Source organism: Sceloporus undulatus, chromosome 2 (genome assembly GCF_019175285.1).
Source record: "Sceloporus undulatus isolate JIND9_A2432 ecotype Alabama chromosome 2, SceUnd_v1.1, whole genome shotgun sequence".
Classification (NCBI taxonomy): Eukaryota; Metazoa; Chordata; class Lepidosauria; order Squamata; family Phrynosomatidae; genus Sceloporus; species Sceloporus undulatus.
In genome coordinates this window covers 225989743-226010171 of record NC_056523.1, presented here as the reverse complement: position 1 = coordinate 226010171, position 20429 = coordinate 225989743, and the positions used below count along the sequence as shown (strand labels likewise).

The 20429-nt window shown below is 41.7% G+C and overlaps 1 protein-coding gene across 1 annotated transcript in view; it reads right to left on the bottom strand.

Annotated features, from left to right (window-relative positions):
- Positions 1-20429, bottom strand: part of TBX15 (T-box transcription factor 15) — a 126451-nt gene that overhangs the window by 11718 nt on the left and 94304 nt on the right. Inside the window, exon 7 of the mRNA XM_042455689.1 lies at positions 6461-6558. Coding sequence (XP_042311623.1) covers positions 6461-6558 — 98 coding nt within the window. The remainder of the gene's footprint in view (positions 1-6460; positions 6559-20429) is intronic.

The following is a 20429-nucleotide window of genomic DNA, read 5'->3' as shown; positions in this document are numbered from 1 at the left end:
GGAATGGAAGGGGGTTGGAAGGGAACGGAACGGGGATATCACCCATTTTACCACATGGAAGAATGGTGCCGATGCTGCTGGAAGTCCCTGTTCTGTTCCCCATCTATCCCACAGAGGCCGATTTTCAAGAACTGTTGAAAATTGGCTTCTGTGGGACAGATGGGGAATGGAACAGGGACTTCCGGTGTTCTCCCATGCAGTAAAATGGGTGATATCCCCATTGTCAAGCTGAAAGGATGTTCAGCTGCCATCAGTCTAGCAAGGCACCATCAGTCTAGCTTAGGAATCATGATAATGGGATACAGAGTAATGGTAATAGGGACATGGGCATTATCCACACCCTTAGACACCCCCATTGTGAGATAACTGATCCAAACTGAAAGATAATGTCAACGATTAGAGGCCAGAAAGAGGAATTTTTCTAAGAAGTGATGTGAATAGCTACAGCATTTGAAACATAGAGAGATCTTTTTTTAAAAAATGCTAAAGCATGTGCAATTATGGGAAGTATATATCTGTGTATGGGTTCCCCCAGAGGCTACACAAGAAGGAATTGTGTTTTCTTTTTGTAAAGTAGTGCTGGGAAAGCTGTGGCACTCTGAGTGTTGTTGAACTCTAGCTGCCTCACCATTTGCCAGCTGGCTGAAGCTGACCTGAGTTCCAGTCCAACAACAACTGGAGAACCACAATTGCTGCAGTCCTGTGGCACACAAGCCATTTTGACTCTCTGGGCTTCGATTTTCCTAAAGGTAAGTGGCATTAGTAAGAAGCTACACCTACTTTGCAGGCTATTTGGAAAGATTGATTAGTATTCCTATCTGTCAAAGGCTCATAAAATGCTAATGAGCCCAGAGATGATCAGTTTAGCTGTGAAACACCTTGAGGTGGAGATCAGGTGAGCAAACATTGCTTTGGAATGGATTTTAATGCAGGCATTTTGCTTTTCATACTCAGATGCTGAGCTACAGGAAGCTCCTTCAAGAGCTAACTGTGTACACTAGGCAAAAGAAGACATAAATTACTGTTAAGCAATTAGTTCTTCATGTTATGCATAGATCAAATAAAGAAGAAGAAAAGCAAGAGTAATGAAACATTATTTATAAAATCTTAGACCTGGAAGGGAGCACAAGAACCAACTCCTTCAACCTGGTTCCTGAACCAAGAAGGAATACGCAGCTAAAATACTCCTGAGAGTGATTTTAGGTTTTTGGTTTTTTTAAAAAAAAAGTCTCGTAACTTAGCCATTATTCAAGTCTTTAGCAAAAATTCATACAATGTGTATAATCTATTCTATAGGTACAAAGTAGATTGCTGCCAGTTCAGGGACCATTCCAGGATCTGAGGTTGCCAGACCAAAACCTGAGACCCACGGAGGGCCTCAAGTAACAGCATTAATCATTATGCACTAAGTACCAGTCACAATTGCCCACAGCTTGTCATTCAAATGCAGACACACAGAGAAACAGAGGCATACTCAGACAGACAGAACACATTTCCCTGTTTGAAAATTAAGAGAGAAATCATAGCCCAAGGGGGTGTTCCCAATCAGGGTGAAAAGAGGGATTATTCTTTCTTACCTATTTAACTATAATGAACATTTAATCTAGCCCACTTGCTTCTAGCCAGAGGATGTAGGCTGAGCAGAAGGTGAGCCCTGGTGACAAACTAATGTTTGGGAGGAAACAAATGAACTAGCGAAGTGAACACAGATACACATAAACAGGCACACACATAAAGTCTTGGCAAACTGTAGCCATATACAGTATATATTATGGGTTGCAAAATACAGCAAGCTGCTGCTATCTTAGCTGAGCTGGAAATTTGCGCACAGCCCTTTCCTCTTACCTAGAGCTGAGTCCACAAAAACTAAAGAATTTGCACCCTCACCTCCTGCCTAGAGATGGCCCAAAAATACTGGAGATGTAGCACCAGGCCCTGCAATCTGGCAGCCTTATGTAAAGCATTCCACATTTACTGTATGATTTTAGCAAGTGACTTCTGAAATGGGGACAAAATGTAGTTGATTCCATCTTGACTAACAGCCAAAGCAACAGTTGGTGGAAGTCTGCAGGGAGCTGAGCAGTCACATGGTGCTGGCTTGCCTCCTGGTTTTTCAGCTGCCAAACTTCATTTAAAGAAGCTAAAAATACATGAAATATTTTCCTTTCCTTAGATTACTTGACTATGTCAGCAGTTGTTGTAGTTGCTATGAGTGTGTTATCTGATAACCAACAGGGTGGAAGGTTATCGGTGCAGATATAAATGCAAGGGCTAATCGCTTGTTTAGTGTGCAGAATGCCACAGTAACCTCAAATACAAAAGTGTTCACCCAGAAGCTTAGTTCACACAAACACATATTTCATTTAATAAGTTGCACTTGTACCCAGTGCCAGATTTACACATAAACTAAGCAAATTACTGTTTACAGCCACAGATTGTGAGAGGCCTCCAAGTCACTTCTCCCCTCCACCCACACCAAAGAAGAAGCATATAGATTTCTTTATTTTTTGGTAATGCTGTGAGGCCTAAACATTTAGGGACCCATCATAGCTTAATCCTTTCCTGGTTGTACCCTATAAGGCACAGGATGATTTTACACAATTTGGTAGTAGGTAGGTGCCACACTACACAAGATGCAAGACATGTTGTGTTCTGGTCTCTCAGGTTTTCTTTCCCTTTCCTTTTCTTTTTTGGCTTTCTCACAAACATTATTTATCCTAACAAACATAACCTAATACTTCGGAGTCACATGTCATTGCAGAATTCACACAGAATCAAACCTACAAAGTAGGTATTTTATGCCATTGTCAGCTAAAGAGTTTTAAACAATGCTCCCAAGTTTAAAAAAAACATACAAAAACAGTTGGGACAAAAATTGTCCCAATATACCATGGTAATCCAGTGTGCTAGGACAAAAGAAAGTCCATGTCATTTTGTGTTTGAAACATCTTGCAGAGAGACTGGTGAGAGGGCAACAAGTGGGAGGGAAGCAAATGTATACTCATTTTGATCCTGCCCAGGAAAGGACCAAGTGGAGACATTGATCTCACACCATGTAAGCATGAAAGGACCTAGGGCCCTTTCTTACTACACAATTATGGGGCTATAATTCCTTAGCTTCATAACTGGAGAGGCTGTAGTGCCTCACCAAATTACAAATTCCAGGATCCCAGAAGATGCAGCAATGTCCGTTAAAGTGGAATCACATTGCTATAATTGTGTAGCCCAAAAAGTCCCCTGCTGCACCAGATGTCCACAGAAAGTTCATTACAGAGCAGCCAGAGACATAACTTAGGAACACTATAAAAAGGAACACACAAAAAAAGTGCCAGAAATCATTGGACTGCTCTTCTCATAAAGCATTATTTACCACACAACCCATGGGAAAAAGAGATAAGCATTTAGGGCTAGGAGTTAAAGGAATCCTTCCAAAGTCAAAGCATGGGAGGCCATGGACACCTTGATCTAAAGATCATGGCCTACTGCTTTTGTGGGGGAGGCTTATCATGGATAAGAGAAGTCTTGGAAGAACAGCAACACCCCATCTCAGGGGCTGCCACTTCAGAGCAATGATAATTCATAAGAGATTCTGTACTCACAAAGTAGCTGAGATTTAACAACAGGGAAATAAGAGCAAAGCACAGAGCCACTGATAAACTGGTGGTTTTTTTTTTGAGGATATGTGAACTATATATGTTGAGCAGCTGTGAACATGATGTACAGCAGGAATATGCTGGGTAAACCAGGAGAGCATGACACAGAAGTGTAATGGTGGTCCAGTGCTAAGACTTCCATACTCACTGATATTTCCCTGGACAGGCATCCCAATGCACCATGAGAAACCAAACTTTGTTAGAGTACAGTGGCAATGGTCATTGAACCATGTTTCCACAACGATTTAATTGTGATGGGAGTTCTGCTGACCAAAGATCTATGGGGTCATTCACACTATCAAATAACCTGGTGTGGAACCAGGTTATTTCAGGGTCTTTCACACTGGCACTGAGTTGCCTTGGTGCAGTTTGGTGGGGGGGGGGGCACTGAAATACCCATTTAAACCAGTGCATTTGGTACAGGATCCCTTAGTGGTTTATTTAAGAATCGCAATGATCCGGATTTCCTGTAGTGTGAATATGCTATCGGATCGATTCGGACAACACAGCCACCATTCAGGAAATGGAGGTGCCTCCATTTTGATCTGGAATGGTGGTAAATGAGAACTTCAAATTGGATTTAAATACCACAGAGAGATTTGCTGCCTTAAAACGTAGTGGGAGTGGTGAATCGATTTTGAATTGATTCACAGATGCTAATTTCTCAGTGCAAAAAACCTTAGGTGTGACTGACCCCTAACATAAATTGGCACCATTTAACAGAATCCATCATATATATGCCCATTACACAATGTTTTTTTCTGTAGTAGGGCAGCAGGTGGTACACCTTGTGTAGGAAATGTTATTGCAAAGAACCAGACAAAAACAACTCTGCAAACTGGCTGTCACAAAGAATGGATCATCTACATATGTGCAACAATGAGATATAAATGCTGAAGAATTATTTAGTATCCTGCCATATTTGTGGCTGCTTTTCCATGTCAACACACCAAGAACTCATAGCAGCTAGAAGCTGAGGGAAGATGGAGCTGGTGCCAGGAATACCTTCTTATCTACCATCTTCTTGGTGACTAGGCAGAAGATGGCATTCTGGCCAGCCAATGTGTCCCCACCAACCCACTAATCTGCAGTGAGGTTCCCTCAAGAATTCCTATTCTTCCTTTTCTGACCCTTGTCTATATTCTCATCTGGACTAGAATAATATTTCCTTTCCCCCAGCAAATTCTTCCACTAGTTTATCCTTCTAATAAATTAGGAGTCTTAGGGCCTGAACAGACCACCCTGATAGAGCGGCATCCTGTTGCCTCTTTCAGTACAAGATCGGGACCGCAGCAACTGCACGCTGCGGTCCCAGTCCGGCAGTTTGCCACTCCAAAAAGAAGCAGTAAATGCCACTCCTTTTTAGAACAGCAAAATGTTGCCACCGCTGCAGCCTTTCGGTGTTACTTCAGTGCAGCACGTCTAAATGCTGTGCCCAAGAAACGGTGTGATACCGCTCACTGTCTGGTCAGGCATGTGGCATCATGCCAGCATCAGGGTGGAGTCAGGGCAAGTGGTATGCGTTCACCATGCTCCCACTCCACCCCGATGCCGGCGTTTCATGCCAGTCTGTTTAGACACTCAGTCACTCTTAGTTTTTTAATTGACTACGCTGTTTATATAGTTTTAATCTGACTTGTGTCAGAGGGGAGGGGGAGTTAATGGTTTCATTGGGATTGTGACTGGTCCTGGGGGAACCTGGAGGGTAGAAAGTAAGGATTTAATATTCTAGGTAAATAAATAAATTCTATGGCAAGCGCTTCTAGGAAAAGAGCAAAGACTCTCTTGCAAAAGATTCTTAAAATCTATCTCATACTGCAATTCTTGGGAGGGGGGCAGGGAACCATAATAATTAAGCTGGCATGGAACTGATACAGGTTTATAATGCAGACATGCTTAGAAGCAAGAGAAGGCAATAAATCACACCATTCCTCCCTACTTTATTGCTTGTTTATCCCCTAGAAGACCCTCATCTCTTTGCCATGATTGCTTGGTGGTCACTTAGAAGACCACCACTGAGCATAGTTTGCATGCCAGAATGGAAATCCCCAAGGGACACAGGGATGGATGCAGTGGAATCTGTCCCTTTTCCCAAGAAAGAATAACTGCAAAGATTTATTTCAGAATTGGCCTTTGCTGAGGGCAGGAATCACCTGACAGTGTTCCCTGTTCCTTGGAAGTGACAAGAAACTGCCAAAACCAGCAGGGAGGCTGGGCAGAAACAGTAAACAGACAAACAAGCAACATCATCTCTGTTGTCAGCAAACGAGAGATGAAACCAGATGAGAGGAAGCAGCATGCCAGCCATTTAAAACTTTCAGTAACGCAGCTGAAAAAAGACTATGTTCTTCATACTACCAACAACCATTACTAAGTTGACCAAATAGATTAATTTAAGCTACCATCTTTTTATCACTAAGTTATTAGTTGTTCTTCCTCATAAGAACACATGAAGCCCCCTTATGCTGAATCAACTCCATATCTTGGTGGTCTTCTCTAGCCTGCTCTACATTTTCAGGAACATGATGCCTCTTCACCCAGGGTAACCAGATGCCCTAACCACAAAGGAGGACAAGGCACTGCAAAATGTAGAACATTCAATAAAAATAGAGGACATTCCTTCCCTTCCCATAGGGGAGGGTAGCCCAATATGAACCAGCTACATAGTACTCTTCTATTTTCTATCTTTGCCCAGCTGTCAAATGTCTAAGGAGGACGAGGAATTCAGCTGGTGACCATATGTATGTTATAAAGTTCTGCTGTTCTTTCATTGCCACCATCCTGGTGCCCATTATAAAATGGCTCACCTTGCTGTTTTTGCATGGTGGTGAAATCTTCAAAGGTGAGGGTGCGCACAGGGGGCCTCCAGAATGCATAGGTTTCCATAATGGCCTCCAGCCCAGTTCTGTAAAATGAAGCAGGGTGGGGGAGGAAAGAGCAAAATATCAGTGAGCTGGTAGATCTCCCTGAACAAATGAATGCAACCTGAGAGTCATTTTGACAGCCATTATTAATTCATATGTTGTGCAAAACTCTGCAGTTTTTATGACCCAAATATTTAATGGTACAATAGATGTTTCCACATCCCCCCCCCTCCCCGATCATTCTCTTCTTGGCTCCTAAACCATTCAATCTTTTGTGATGAAGAGTTTTAGAGATGAATTCTGCAGTGCTTCTTTGATCAGAAAGCTGATTTTTCCAAGCTGTGCAGAAGTGAATCTGCCACAGATGTAATGGAGCTGAACCCAGGCTACCCCTGGGAGGCAGACCAATAAATTAAGCAGCATATGCAAAGAGAGAGAGAGAGCTGGATACCAGAGGTCATACCAAAGCCTGTGGCAGGATTGGAAACTGAACTCAGGGCTCAGGCTGACATCCTGAAATATGGACCGTGAAGCTAAAGAAGAGTTGGGGAAAAGCAGCAGCATGGAGTAACAGGGAGAGCTTGATTAACTTTCTCATTTATCTCACTTTTGCTTTATTTCCTATTGTCAGACTACTTGTGGTTCATTGAATTTAAGGATGGGTTTGGGTTCAGTTTCTGGAACTGTGAGGTCCCTGGAGCCTCTTAAGGGAGTCCTTTGGTTCAAAGGACAAGTACTTGCAGCTCAAAACATTTCCTATACATGACTCCACTCAGTAAACTTTCCGAAGTCACTCCAGAGGCATAGATGTTTTACATAAATTGTGTGTGTGTGTGTGTGTGTGTGTGTGTACCAAAAGATTGTTTTCAATATCTAATTTAGCAGAGGAGGAGTCATAGTGCAGTGTTTGTTGGCTGCTAAACTGCTGGGAGGAAGAACAGAGGCTGCTTTTCTACAAATGATGTATCAAAACATCATTTTACTTTCAATAATTGTTGAAGCCAGTGCAGTCCATCACAGTTGCACTGCTAGAAAAGTCAAAAAGAGCCAGTTGCAGACCTGAAACCCAGAAAGACAATTCCTAGGGTAGGGCTACAAGCCTGCAAAAACCTTTCCCATCTGGGACGCTGCATATGGTATGTATATGGTAACATAGACGCAAGATAATCCACCTTCTGCCTGAGTTCAGCCTGCTTTTGGAGGTGATGGAGGAGGGGGTTTATGGGTTCAATATCTAATTATTATTTTTCTCTGGCCTTCAAATGTGTCACTCATCTCAAAAAGTCAATAAGACATCATTTTTCTGCATGTTTACTCAACTCCACAGATAAATACGCTATAGTATTCATGAAACAGAAAGCCAGCGTGGCATAGGGGTTTGAGCATTGGACTGTGATTCTGGAGACCAGGGTTCAATTCCCAGCTCAGCCATGGAAACCCACTGGGTGACCTTGGACAGGTCACACTCTCTCAGTCTCAGGGGATGGCAATGGCAATCCCCTTCTGATGAAACATGTCAAGAAAACCCTGTGATAACTTCACCCTAGAGTCTCCATAAGTTGCAAACGACTTGGAGGCATGCAACAACAACAATTCATGAAACCACAGGATTTTACATAAGTATATACCCAGCCTGTCTTTAGCAGAGCCAGCATCCTTTGACAGCTGCCCCCATCCCAGGGCTTCTATTAGGTCCACTGATGCTGACCTCACCACAACTTTATCCTTTCCAATTGCCTGTTCCCTCACTTAACAGGCATATCCATTTGTGACAGTGCTATATCTGGAAAGCCACCTGCCCTGTTCAATATCCAATTGTACACAATGTAGGACAGTTCCTCAGATGCAGTCAGTAGAATCATACTTGGAAGGGACCACAAGGGGCATCCAGTCCAACACCCTTTGGCCATGCAGGAACACAAAGCTTATGCACTCCCAAAAGATGGGCATCCAACCTCTGGTTAGAAACCTCCAAAGAAAGAATATTCACCACCCTCTGAGCGCAGTCTATTCAACCCTCAAAGAGTTCCTACAATCAAAATGCTCTTCCTAATGTTTAGGTGGAATCTTTCTCATAATTTGAATCAAAACACTATCCGATCACCCTCACCAAGTAAATCTACGGATGGGAGAAAGGCTTCTGTGTGGGATTGCAACCATTAAAGATGGCAGTAAGCCAATAAAGCAGATTTTCCATTTTGCCAGTGCCATTTCTTTGACCAGAGTTTATGGCTTTTCACCAAGACTTGAGACAATAGGGTAAATTCAGCTAAAGTTACACAGAAAACAATGGGACATTCAACTATGTATTTCAGTTCTATTGTTCTTAATGGGATACACATGGAACTTACTTCACCAGACTGTGTCTAGAGATCTAACTGGTAGTTTTACTGGTTTTAACTGGTAGTAGTTTTCTAGGCACCTTAACCTTCAACTTTAGAAATTGAGGTGTTGATACAAAAGAAATAATATTTTAAAACATAAAATTACCATGGAATACCTTCATTCACACAACTGCCTTCTTAGAAAAGCTGAGAAAAATTAGCAGAAATGTCATCAAACCATCAAGGCCTAGGAATAAATTTAAATTCATGTTCTAAATGAGTTCTTATATTGAGAGAAAGGCGGGATAACAGAAAGTAAAATAATAAGAAGAAGAATAAACTTCACACACATGCACTATTTGTTCATTTTACTCAAAAGGCAGAGGAATTATGCTGATAAACTATGGGGATCATTGCATGGAGAATACTCCTGATATAGATGCAGGATTAAAAACTCAAAACTGGGTGTTATTGAATGCACTGGCAGCTAGGCCAGTGCAACCTAAGTGCAGCCCTGACCCCAGTCCAGCAGAATTTCAAAAACAGTAAGCTCCGATTTTTGAAAAGCCATGGAATAAGCATGGCTGGGTCCTGGCTGCATCTGGGTTGCACTCCCCCAGCCACCGGCCTGTATGAAAACACCCAGTTTTGAGTTTTCAATCCTGCATCTATATCAGGAGTATTTCTCCATTCAATAATCTCCATTGATTGTGATGTTTAATTTATAAGAAATAAGCAGGTGGTATTAGCAAGAATTAGCATTAGAGATGCTCTAAGGTGAGAACTCTGGATTTTGTGCAGGGCGATGGGTCTCAAATGGTGAGGTGAGACCCCCATGGGGGGCCTGAGAGTTGCTCAAGGGGGGAGCACAAGACTTAGAGGGCCTGATTTCCCCCTCCTCTTTCCAAACCTTTTTTGTCCTTGAGGGGAAGAGAAAGGCCAGGAGGGCATTTGCAGCAGCTGCCGCTACCTGAAGAGAGAAAGGAAGCTGATCATGAGGAGAGCAGGGAAGCTTGCTGGATCATGGCTTCAGGTGGAGCCCATCCCAAGTTGCTGCTACTGCTACTTCTATTTTCCCCACCTGTCCCATCATGGCCCCAGTTCCCATTACAAGACGCTGCTGCTGCAGCCTCAACCAGCAGCCCTCCTCCATCCAGTATGTCCTGGGTACCCAGCTGTCAGAGGACAGCTAGTGTCACTATGGCCCAACGGTGGCAGATGCTGGTGGCCCCTGGCTCCGGCTAAGCCTTGTTGGAGGTGGAGGAGAAGCAACCACTATAGCTCCACACCTGAAGGGACAGCATGTTGGACCAGCCAGCCAAGGAAGAAAGTGAACCCCTTCTTTCAAACTGCTGGAGCAGACTTTGGGTCTGGGCTTGCTGTTGTTGTTCTACACTGCCACTTCCCTCCTCTTGGATGGATGGATGGCTTGCAGATGTAGGCATGTGACAAGCTGCTCCTCTGGTCTGGTAAGGCAAGCAAGAAAGCAAAACAGGGGCTGGATGAGGTCCAAGGAGAGGAGGAGTGAAAAAAAGAGACCTTTAGGCAACTGTTGGAGGCATCAGGGTTGCAGAAGATTTGGGAGCCCAGCCGAACCAGACAAACTGGATCTCAACTCTGGCCACATTAATAGGTCACTTGAACTTGCTTTCTCTCACTTAATGGAGGGGAGCAGGATGACATTGTAGGAATAGGTAATATATGAAACAAACAAAAATACAAAAAATATGTTCCATATATCTATTTCAATAATGAATCAACCCATTTGAGATGTTGAAGATGAGTGCTGAGGATACCATGGATGGCCCAAGACAAATGAAGGGTCCTTTGAACAGATCAAGCCTGAAATCTCCCTGGAAGCCAATATGACAAAACTAAAGCTGTCATACTTTGGCCATATCATGAGAAGGCATGGATTACTAGACAAGACAATAATGCTAGGAAAGAGGGCAGAAGAAGGAGAGGAAGATGCCAAATGATTAGACTCAACCAGGAAGGTCACGGGCCTGAATCTACAATATTTAAACAGAGGAGTGGAGGACAAGAGGGTATGGAGATGTTTCATCCGCAGGGTCACCATGAGTCAAAGTTGACTTGAAAGCGGTTAACAACAACAATGGCTATTTCACACTGTCCATCTGGTTGGCCTCTCCTATCTGTTAGCATATAGTTTTGTCTGCCATATAACTCAAAACCCAATTTATTTGGTCTTTGGAATGTCTTTTTAAAAGTTCTACACCACAAACACGATCCACTGCATCAGTCCTATACAAGACAGTAGGACTTATTTTCAGTTGTAGGACTTCAATCTAAGAAGCCTTGTCCTAGCAATTTATAAATTTCTAATTTCATTTGTTTGACAGCCATTTTTTTTTAAATAAAGCCTGGATGAATGATGATGTTATAATATCTACAGTCCCTTGGAGAAGCATTCACACACACCCTTTGACACCATTTGGTAGTGTCACAGCCTAGAAATGAATGGATTTAATTGGCATCATTACCACTTGAAGTAAACAAGTGGTGGAGATGTAAATTATTCTTATTGTTGTAGAAAAGTTATGGGAACAAAGACAGATATTAACCCCTCTCAGGTAGAAGCATCTTTAATAATAATAATACTAATTTTTATTTATAGACCGCTATTCCGCAATGATCATAGTGGTGTACAGTAAAATTGCAATACAATACAAAAAATTGCAAGGCCTCTCTCCCCCTCAAGATGGTGGTTGGAGGAGGGCTCTTTTTCTTCCAGGCAAAATATAAACAAATATTATATTTTAGCAAAATATAAACAAATAAATAAGGCCTCAGTTTGACTATGCATTAGGAAATACACTAACTCTTCCTGATGCTGAAGAATGCTTACTTATTATCATTATTTTTATTTGAGGTTTTTGTAAAAGATGTTCTAATTTTAATTATTATAGTTTATATCCCACCTTTCTCTTGGTAGGTCAAATCAATCAATCTATCTATCTTCATTTTGGTCACTGACCAGTATTAAATGAATGAATGAATGATTGAATGGAGTATAGGGAGCTAGACTTTATACAAAAATGTACAGCTAGAGAAATATTTTATGTTTTATTTATGATGCATTCTTGTAAGGCTGCATCCTCACTACAGAAATAATGCAGTTTGATGCCATTTTAACTGCTATGGAAGCCTGGGATTTGTAGTTTTGTGAGATATTTAGCCTTCTTTCTCAGAGAGCTTTGGTGCCACAAGAGCCTAAGATGCAGCGTATGAGGAACTGCAGGTTGTTGTTGCTGTGTGCCTTGCTGTGACCTTTTTTAAAAAAAACTTTTTGGCTTATGGTAAACCTAAGGTAAACTTATCATGAGGTTTTCTTGGCAAGATTTGTTCAGAGAAGGTTTGTCTTTGCCATCCTCTGAGACGGAGAGACTGTGACTTGCCCAAGGTCCTCCAGTGGGTTTCATGGCTGAGCTGAGATTCAAACCCTGCTCTCCAGAGTCACTCAGACCACTAGGCCATGCGGGCTCAGCCCTAGCTAGATGGAACTTGGAGGAGAAGAGCTGAAGCTGAGACAGTGAGGCAGAGCACAGGGATGGGATGGGAGCTGGAGAAGACGTTTGGAGCATCCGTGTCATTAAAAAGTGTGTGTGTGTGTGTGTGTGTGTGTGGAAGCCACTTTTAAGCCATATTTTAAAGCAAGCTGGAGAAACATTTTAACTTCAGAAATACCTTGCCTTATTTTTTTTGGACTTTGGATTAATTTCTGTACTCACATATAACAAAACACCACAACAAACAGTTTGTGCAAAAAGTTTGAGTCAAGGGAATCTGGCTATACTTCGCATGCTGTTACCCACAAATGGTGAGAGACATGCATGGGAATCCATGTGCCACATTTTCAGTGCACATTGCAGGACGGCATTTACAATTCTTTCCCATGCTCTGAGGCTGTCAATTACTCACTGAATATTGCCTTTCTCTCATTCACGCTGGACCCTCATTAGCTTTTAACCATTCATTTGTTCAGAAGCCAAATATTCAAAGAGATAACACCCAAGCTTGTCTGGATTTAATTCAGAAGAGGGGCCATTTGTCCCTCGGCTTCAAGTCCAGCACAGGCATCATCCAACGGGCCGTTTGTGGGGTCATCCATTTATAAAGGTGTTCCCAAGGCACTAATTAATTGAGCTGGGTTTTATAGGGTTGTGCAGGGCTTGGAGGAGCTATTTGGTGGAATTTATGACCACATAAAAACCGTAGGTTTATAATGGACAAAAACCAGGCTTTAAATTGCAATTTTCTACTCGGCAAAACAATGACAGAGAAAAGGCCTCATTAACCCTAGCACAAAAAGGGAAAACAAATATTTAAAAGAAAAGGCTTAGTAAAAGAGGACAACAAAAATGGATCCTTTCATAGTGAGCTAGTCAATGTTATTCCTAGGAAAATTTTAAATGAAGAGAATTTGTGTTGTAAGAAAATACAAGAGCTTAGGAAGCAACAATAATTTTTTTCCCTATAAATAACCCAGTTCACATTTCTGTCTGTTAAGGAAAAAAAAAAAAACAATTTATAGGGAAGTTTAAATCAGAAGAAGTGGACTATTCTCCCTTATAACCCATCTGGCTCTCCATTTAACATCACCTTTTGGTGTTAATTTTTTAAAGAAACAAGTAAAATGTTTTAGGAAGAGAAAATATTAATAAGAGATACATAATGAGAAACTTTTCTCTTCTCTTTCTCAATTTCAGTAAGGCCTTTGACAAAGTTTCCCATGACATTCTTGCAAACAAGCTGGTAAAATGTGGTCTAGACAAGGCAACTGTTACATGGATTTGTAATTGGTTGGCTGGCCGAACCCAAAGGGTGCTCAACAATGGCTCCTTTTCATCCTAGAGAGAAGTGACCAGTGGGGTCCCACAGGGCTCTGTCCTGGGCCCAGTGCTATTCAACATCTTTATCAATGACTTGGATGACAGAATTGGGGGGACACCTATCAAATTTGCAGATAACACTAAATTAGGAGGAGTAGCTAATACCCGAGAGGACAGGATCAAAATGTAAAATGACCTGAATAGACTAGAAAGCTGGGCCAAAGCTAACAAAGCTAACAAAATGAAATTCAGTACAAAGAAATGGGCAGGAAAACAAAATGCACAGAGATAGGATGGGGGACACCTGGCTGAACGAGACTACATGTGAAAGGGATCTGGGAGTCCAAGTAGACCATAAGTTGAACATGAGTCAACAGTGCGATGCGGCAGCTAAAAAGGCCAATGCGGTTTTAAGCTGCATCAATAGAAGTATAGTGTCTAGATCAAGAGAAGTAATAGTGCCACTCTATTCTGCTTTGGTCAGGCCCCACCTGGAATACTGTGTCCAATTCTAGGCACCACAATTCAAAAAGGACATTGAGAAACTGGAGTGTGTCCAAAGGAGGGCGACTAAAATGGTGAAGGGTCTTGAAACCGTGCCCTATGAGGAATAACATAGTGAGCTGGGGATGTTTAGCCTGAAAAAGAGAAGGTTAAGTGGTGATATGATAGCCCTGCTTAAATATTTGAAGGGATGTCATATTGAGGAGGGAGCAAGCTTGTTAGCTGCTGCTCTGGAGTACAGGACCCGGAACAATGGATGCAAGCTCCAGGAAAAGAGATTCCACCTCAACATTAGGAGAAACTTCCTGACAGTAAAAGCTGTTTGACAGTGGAACGCACTCCCTTGGAGAGTGGTGGAGTCTCCCTATTTGGAAGTCTCTAAACAGAGGCTGGATGGCCACCTGTCAAGTATGCTTTGACTGAGAGTTCCTACATGGCAGGGGGTTGGACTGGATAGTCCTTGTGATCTCTTCCAACTCTATGATTCTATGAAAGACTTAAGCAGGGCTATCATATCACCTCTTAACCTTTTCTTCTCCAGGCTAAACATACCCAGCTCTCTAAGTTGCTTCTCATAGGGTTTTATGGTTCCCAGACCCTTCACCATTTTGATTTCCCTCTTCTGGACGCTCCAGTTTGTCAACATCCTTTTTGAATTGTGAGATCCAAACTGGACACAGGATTATTCCAAGTGAGGCCTAAACAAAGTAAAATAGAATGGTACTATTACATCACTTGATCTAGAGACTACATTCATATTGATACAGCCTAGAATCACATTGGCCTTTTTGGCTGCCGCATGGCACTGTTGATTTGTGTTCAACTTGTATTCTACTCCAAAACACATAGGCCAAATAAAGTGGCTTCTTGTCGCTGTGGGGGCATGGCGCTCAAATGATGCATGCCCCCCAAATTGCCAGAAGCTACTCCAACACTGCAATCTGGAACAAAAAGGAGCGGGAATAATCCAGCTCTTGGCAGTGGCCGGCTTGGGACCGAGGCAGTGATCTCTGTGGTCCTGGTGTGATTGCAGCCAGAGCAGCCAGAGGCCACTCATTGCTGCCTGTCTGCTTCACCCCAGATCCATTTCATGTGCACTGTTCTACATGTGCATGTACATGTAGTGGAACTAAGAAAAGGACTAAGAGAAAGACATCCTCTTTCTCAATAAAATCTTAAAACACAGATGAGCATTTATGGAAGAATATGTTCATTAGAATAGCCTGGTCCTATCATTTAGGAGAGTGAGGGCCAAAGTGAGGGGCTAGCCTGGCCTGCTATTGCCCCTGCAGCTGCCTCACTGCCAGGAGGGCAAGGGAGCAGAGCGCCCACCAACGTCATTGTTGCCATCCAACTATAATCAGCAGAAGGCCGAAAGAGATGTGACAATGGAGCAAGAAGGAAGAGGCAACCATGGCAGCAGAAAAAATAAAGGGGGATTGATCAGTGGGAGAGAGGGGCTTAGAAGGTTCAGAGAACTTGATGTGAGTAGGAACAGAAGGAGACAGTACAGAGGGGGATGAATGTTGATATAAAATAGACAACTACTGGGCACAGTGGTAGCGGAGGGTGACACTGGTGGAGATCCAACAGCAGTGACACCACAACTAACACAAGTTAGTACTGTGTGCATAGGGAGGCAATGGTGAACCCCCTCGCAAGAGTCTCTCGCATTATAAAACCCTGTGATGGAACAATCCACAATGACACAAGAGGTAGAGACAAAACACATGCAAAGTGCTAAAAGAGCAGAGTAGAAGGGAATCACAAATAGAGACAGTGATAAAGGCACAACAGAATTCAAGCAGAAGGGAAACCAGGCATCAGACATGTTCAAAAAAGCTAAAGGAGTGTCTGAAGCTGCAATACACATGTTATAGGAACATGGAATGTGAAAAGTATGAGTCAAGGGAAGCTGGACACAGTTAAGAAGGAAATGAAACTTATAAACATGGCAATACTAGGGGAGACTGAGCTAAAATGAAGAGGAATGGGCCATTTTGAATCAGGTTAACTAGACAGTGTAGTACTCAGGTAAAGAAATCATAAGATGAAATGGGGTGGCAATAATAGTGAGGAAAGATGCAGCATGATCAGTCTAAGCATATAATGCAAAGATGCACAATGTCATGTCAATAAGACTGCAGGGGAAGCCAATCAGTGCCACTGTAATTGAAGTCTGTGTGCAAACAACTTGAGGTGGAAGAAGAAGAAATACAGAGATTTTATGAAGGAGTCCAAGTAGAAACTGATAATACACCAAAACAGGATTTCTTGCCAAACATAGTCCATAAGAATGCAAAATCAGGAAGCAGAGCAGAGGAAAGTTTGGACTAGGATCAAGAAACAAAGCAGGAACGTGACTGATAGAGTTTCAAAAGGCAAACAATCTATTCATTGCAAACAATTTCTTCATACAACCAGACAGAAGATTGCACACATGGACATCACCTGACAGTCAATGCAAAAATCAGATACACTACATAATTGTATTTATTATAATGGAAAACAGAATATAGGGAAGCTCTATACTTGCAGCAAACATGAGACCAGGTGCAGACTGCAGCACAGACCATGAACTACTAATATCAAAATTTAGCATAAAGCTGAAGAAGAACACAAAATAATGACAAAATATGATCTGAAGAACATCCCAGAAGAATTTAAAGAAAAAGCAGATTTGCACTATTACGTCTAGTTGACAGACAACCGGAAGAACTATGGCCAGGGATATAGTCAACGAGGAATGCAGAAAGATAGCTGTAGTAAAAAAAAGAGAAGAAACATTGGATGACAGACAAAACACTGCAAGCTGTAATAAAAAGAAAAGAAGCAAAAGGAAAAGTGACAGGAACAAAAGCAGGACATTGAATGCAATTGCTCAGTGACTAGTACACAAGGATAAAGATAATTCTTATAATAACCAATTCAGAAAAATAGAAACACAACAACAAAAAAGGGAGAACAAGAGACCTCTTCCACACGATCCAGGAAATCAGAGAAATTTAAACCAAGAATGGTGATGCTATTTGATCAGAAGAATATAATACACAACCAAGATGAAATAAAAAAGTTTGAAGCAATACACAGAAGAGTTATATAAAAGAGAAGAGAGGATAAATGACACATGGGAAGTAGAGCCATATGAAGATGAACCCGGGATTCTTGAAAGCGAAGTAAGTCCAAGCAACAAAATTGCTCAAGCAAATGAGAAGAATAAATCACCAGGAACACATGATATACCATTAGATCTGCTACAATGTACTGAGACAATAAATTTCAGTTCTAACTAAAATCTGTCAACAAATATGGAAAACAAAACAATGGCCCACAGATTAGAAACAATCAATATACATTCCCATTCCTAAAAAAGGAAACACAAAAGAGCGCAGCAACTACAGGACCATAACATTATTCTCCCATGTAAGCAAAACCATGCTTAAAATTTTGCAGCAGAGGCTCTTACCGTATATGGAGCGAGAAATCCACTTATGGTGGATAATGGGGAGAACCAGAGAATTCCAAAGGAATATCTGCATGTGTTTCATTGACTACAGCAAAGCCTTTGTCTGTATAGATTATGAAAAGCTATGGAATGATTTTAAAGAAATGGCGGGTTCCATTGCATTTGTTTGCCCTGAGATACTCAAAATAGGAGGATATCATCAGAAGAGAATATGGAGAAACAGAATGATTCCCAATTGACAAAGAGATCAGGCAAGGCTGCATTCTATCACCCTACTTATTCAACTTGCCTGCAAAAAATATAATAGACAGAGTTGGTCTAGACATGGAGTAAGGAGGAGTGATGATTGGAAGAAGGAATATCAACAATCTATTATATGCAGATGACACTATAATACTAGCAGAAAACATCAACGACTTTAAACAATTACTAAAGAAAATCAAACAGGAAAGTGCCAAGGCAGGTCTGTTACTGATTTTAAGAAAACAAAAATATTCACCATAGAGCAGATACAAGAATTCAATACAGAGGATGAGGAAACTTAAATAGTTAATGATTCCCCATACCTTGAATCAATCATTGATCAGAACAGGGATTACTGTCAAGACATCAGAAGGTGATGAGGAATGGGAAGTGCAACCATGAAAGAACTAGACAAGATCCTAAAGAGTAAAAATATACAACTGAGCAGTTAATTCAGAATAGTCCAATCTATTGTATGATGGGGCACATCATAGAATCGGAAGAGATCTCAAAGGTCATCCAGTCGAACCCTCTCCTGCCATGCAGGAACTCACAATCAAAGCATCCCTGACAGATGGCCATCCAGTCTCCATTTCAAAACAGCCTCCAAAAAAAGAGACTGTACCACACCCCGAGGGTGCAGCATATTCCACATTCAAACAGTTCTTACTGTCAGGAAGTTCTTCCTAATGTTGAGGTAGATTTTTTTTCTCCTATAATTTGCATCCATTGCTTTGTCTCCTGTTCTCTGGACCAGCAGAAAACAAGCTTGCTCCATCTTCAATATGACAGCCCTTCAAATATATTATACTGGGCTAACATATCACCTCTTAACCTTCAAATCATATCGCCATGTATGGATGCAAGAGCTGAACAGTGAAGAAAGTGGATAGGAAGAAAATCAATTCGTTGAAGATATGGTGCTGGAGGAGAGTGCTGAGGATACTGTGGACAGCCAAACAGACAAACAAATGGTTCCTTGGACATATCAGGCCTGAAATCTCCCTGGAAGACAAGATGATTAAATTGAGTCTGTTGTACCTTGGCCACATAATGAGAAGGCAGAACTCATTAGGAAAGACAATAATGCTAGGAAAGGTAGAAGGTAGCAGAAAGAGAGGAAGACCACAATGCAGATGGCTAGACTCAATAAGAGAGGTCATGGGCCTGAGCCTGCAGACCCTGAGCAGAGCAGTAGAGGACATGAATCAAGGTTGACTCAAGGACAGTTACCAATAATAACAACATCATCATCATATAGGGCTGCAAAAGTAATAATAAATAGTTAGAATTGTGCCTGGAAACAGACTACTGAAGCTGTAGGAAAAAGGGAACCACATACTCTCAGTAACAACCCCTAAATTTGATTGCAGTTTCAGAGCCCTTTGCAAAGTCAGCAAGCAAATCAGAGAGCTTCAGTAACATGGGCAGTGGACCACTAGCCTCACTTGTACAAAGACATTCTTAGCCACTACCAAAACCTGGTCCTTTGGGTTCAAGGCTAAATCCAGGGTTACGCCCAGATGATGAACCTGAAAGTTCAAGGTGAATGAGACCTCATGTGGGTCAGGTTACAGTCCTAGTGCTTGATAATGCAATGATTTCTTGTAGTTATTTCCAAATGTGTGTGCAAGCATGCAAACGTGCACAAGTGTTTGTGTCTAGAATAAAACATACAATACTAATAAAAGAATTAATTAGTGGATTGAAGATAATCTCAAAATTCTTATTCTGTAAATTGTCAGCCATGATACTGAAGTTGTCACAGACAAAAGAGGAAAGGAGGAAGTGGGAGCAGAAACCTCAGGGAGTATGTGTTGTTGCTGTGCACCTTCAACCAGGTTCTGACTTGTGGTAACCCTAAGACAACCCTATCACGGGGTTTCTTGGCAAGATCAGAGAACCTCTGAAGCTAAGAGAGCATGACTTGCCCAAGGTCACCCTGTGGGTTTCCATGGCTGAGTGGAGATTTCAACCCTGGCCTCGAGAATCATAGGCCAATGTTCAAATTACTACACCACACTGGCGCTTTGATACAATTACAAGCACTACCATCAGAGCTTGGGAAATTACTTTTAAGAAACAGCCGTAAAACTTGTAAAATGATGTTCTGGTTCCTAGAGTAGAATCTTGAAACTCTATGGATGGCCTCATCATATTTATTGCTCTTGAAAATTACTTTCCAAATGATGCTATATTACTTGTGATATGTCATTTTCATTCCAGCTGAATAATCATGGTGTCCCATTAAACCTGGGAACTGTAATTTGATGAGAATTCTTTGTTTGTGGTCACCAAATCTACCATTTGTAGGATTTTCCAGGTGAGGAAATAACAATACCAAAGGCAATCACTTCAGCACCATTTTAGTCTGTTTTACAAATGCCTTTTACTTTAACCTACCCATACAAGCGCAAATGGTGTGTGATTTCTTTAAGGGATGCCTCTGAGAGTTTCAGCAAATTGTTGACTGAACCCTACCATAAAATCATGGCAGAAACATCATTAAGAGGACCCAAACC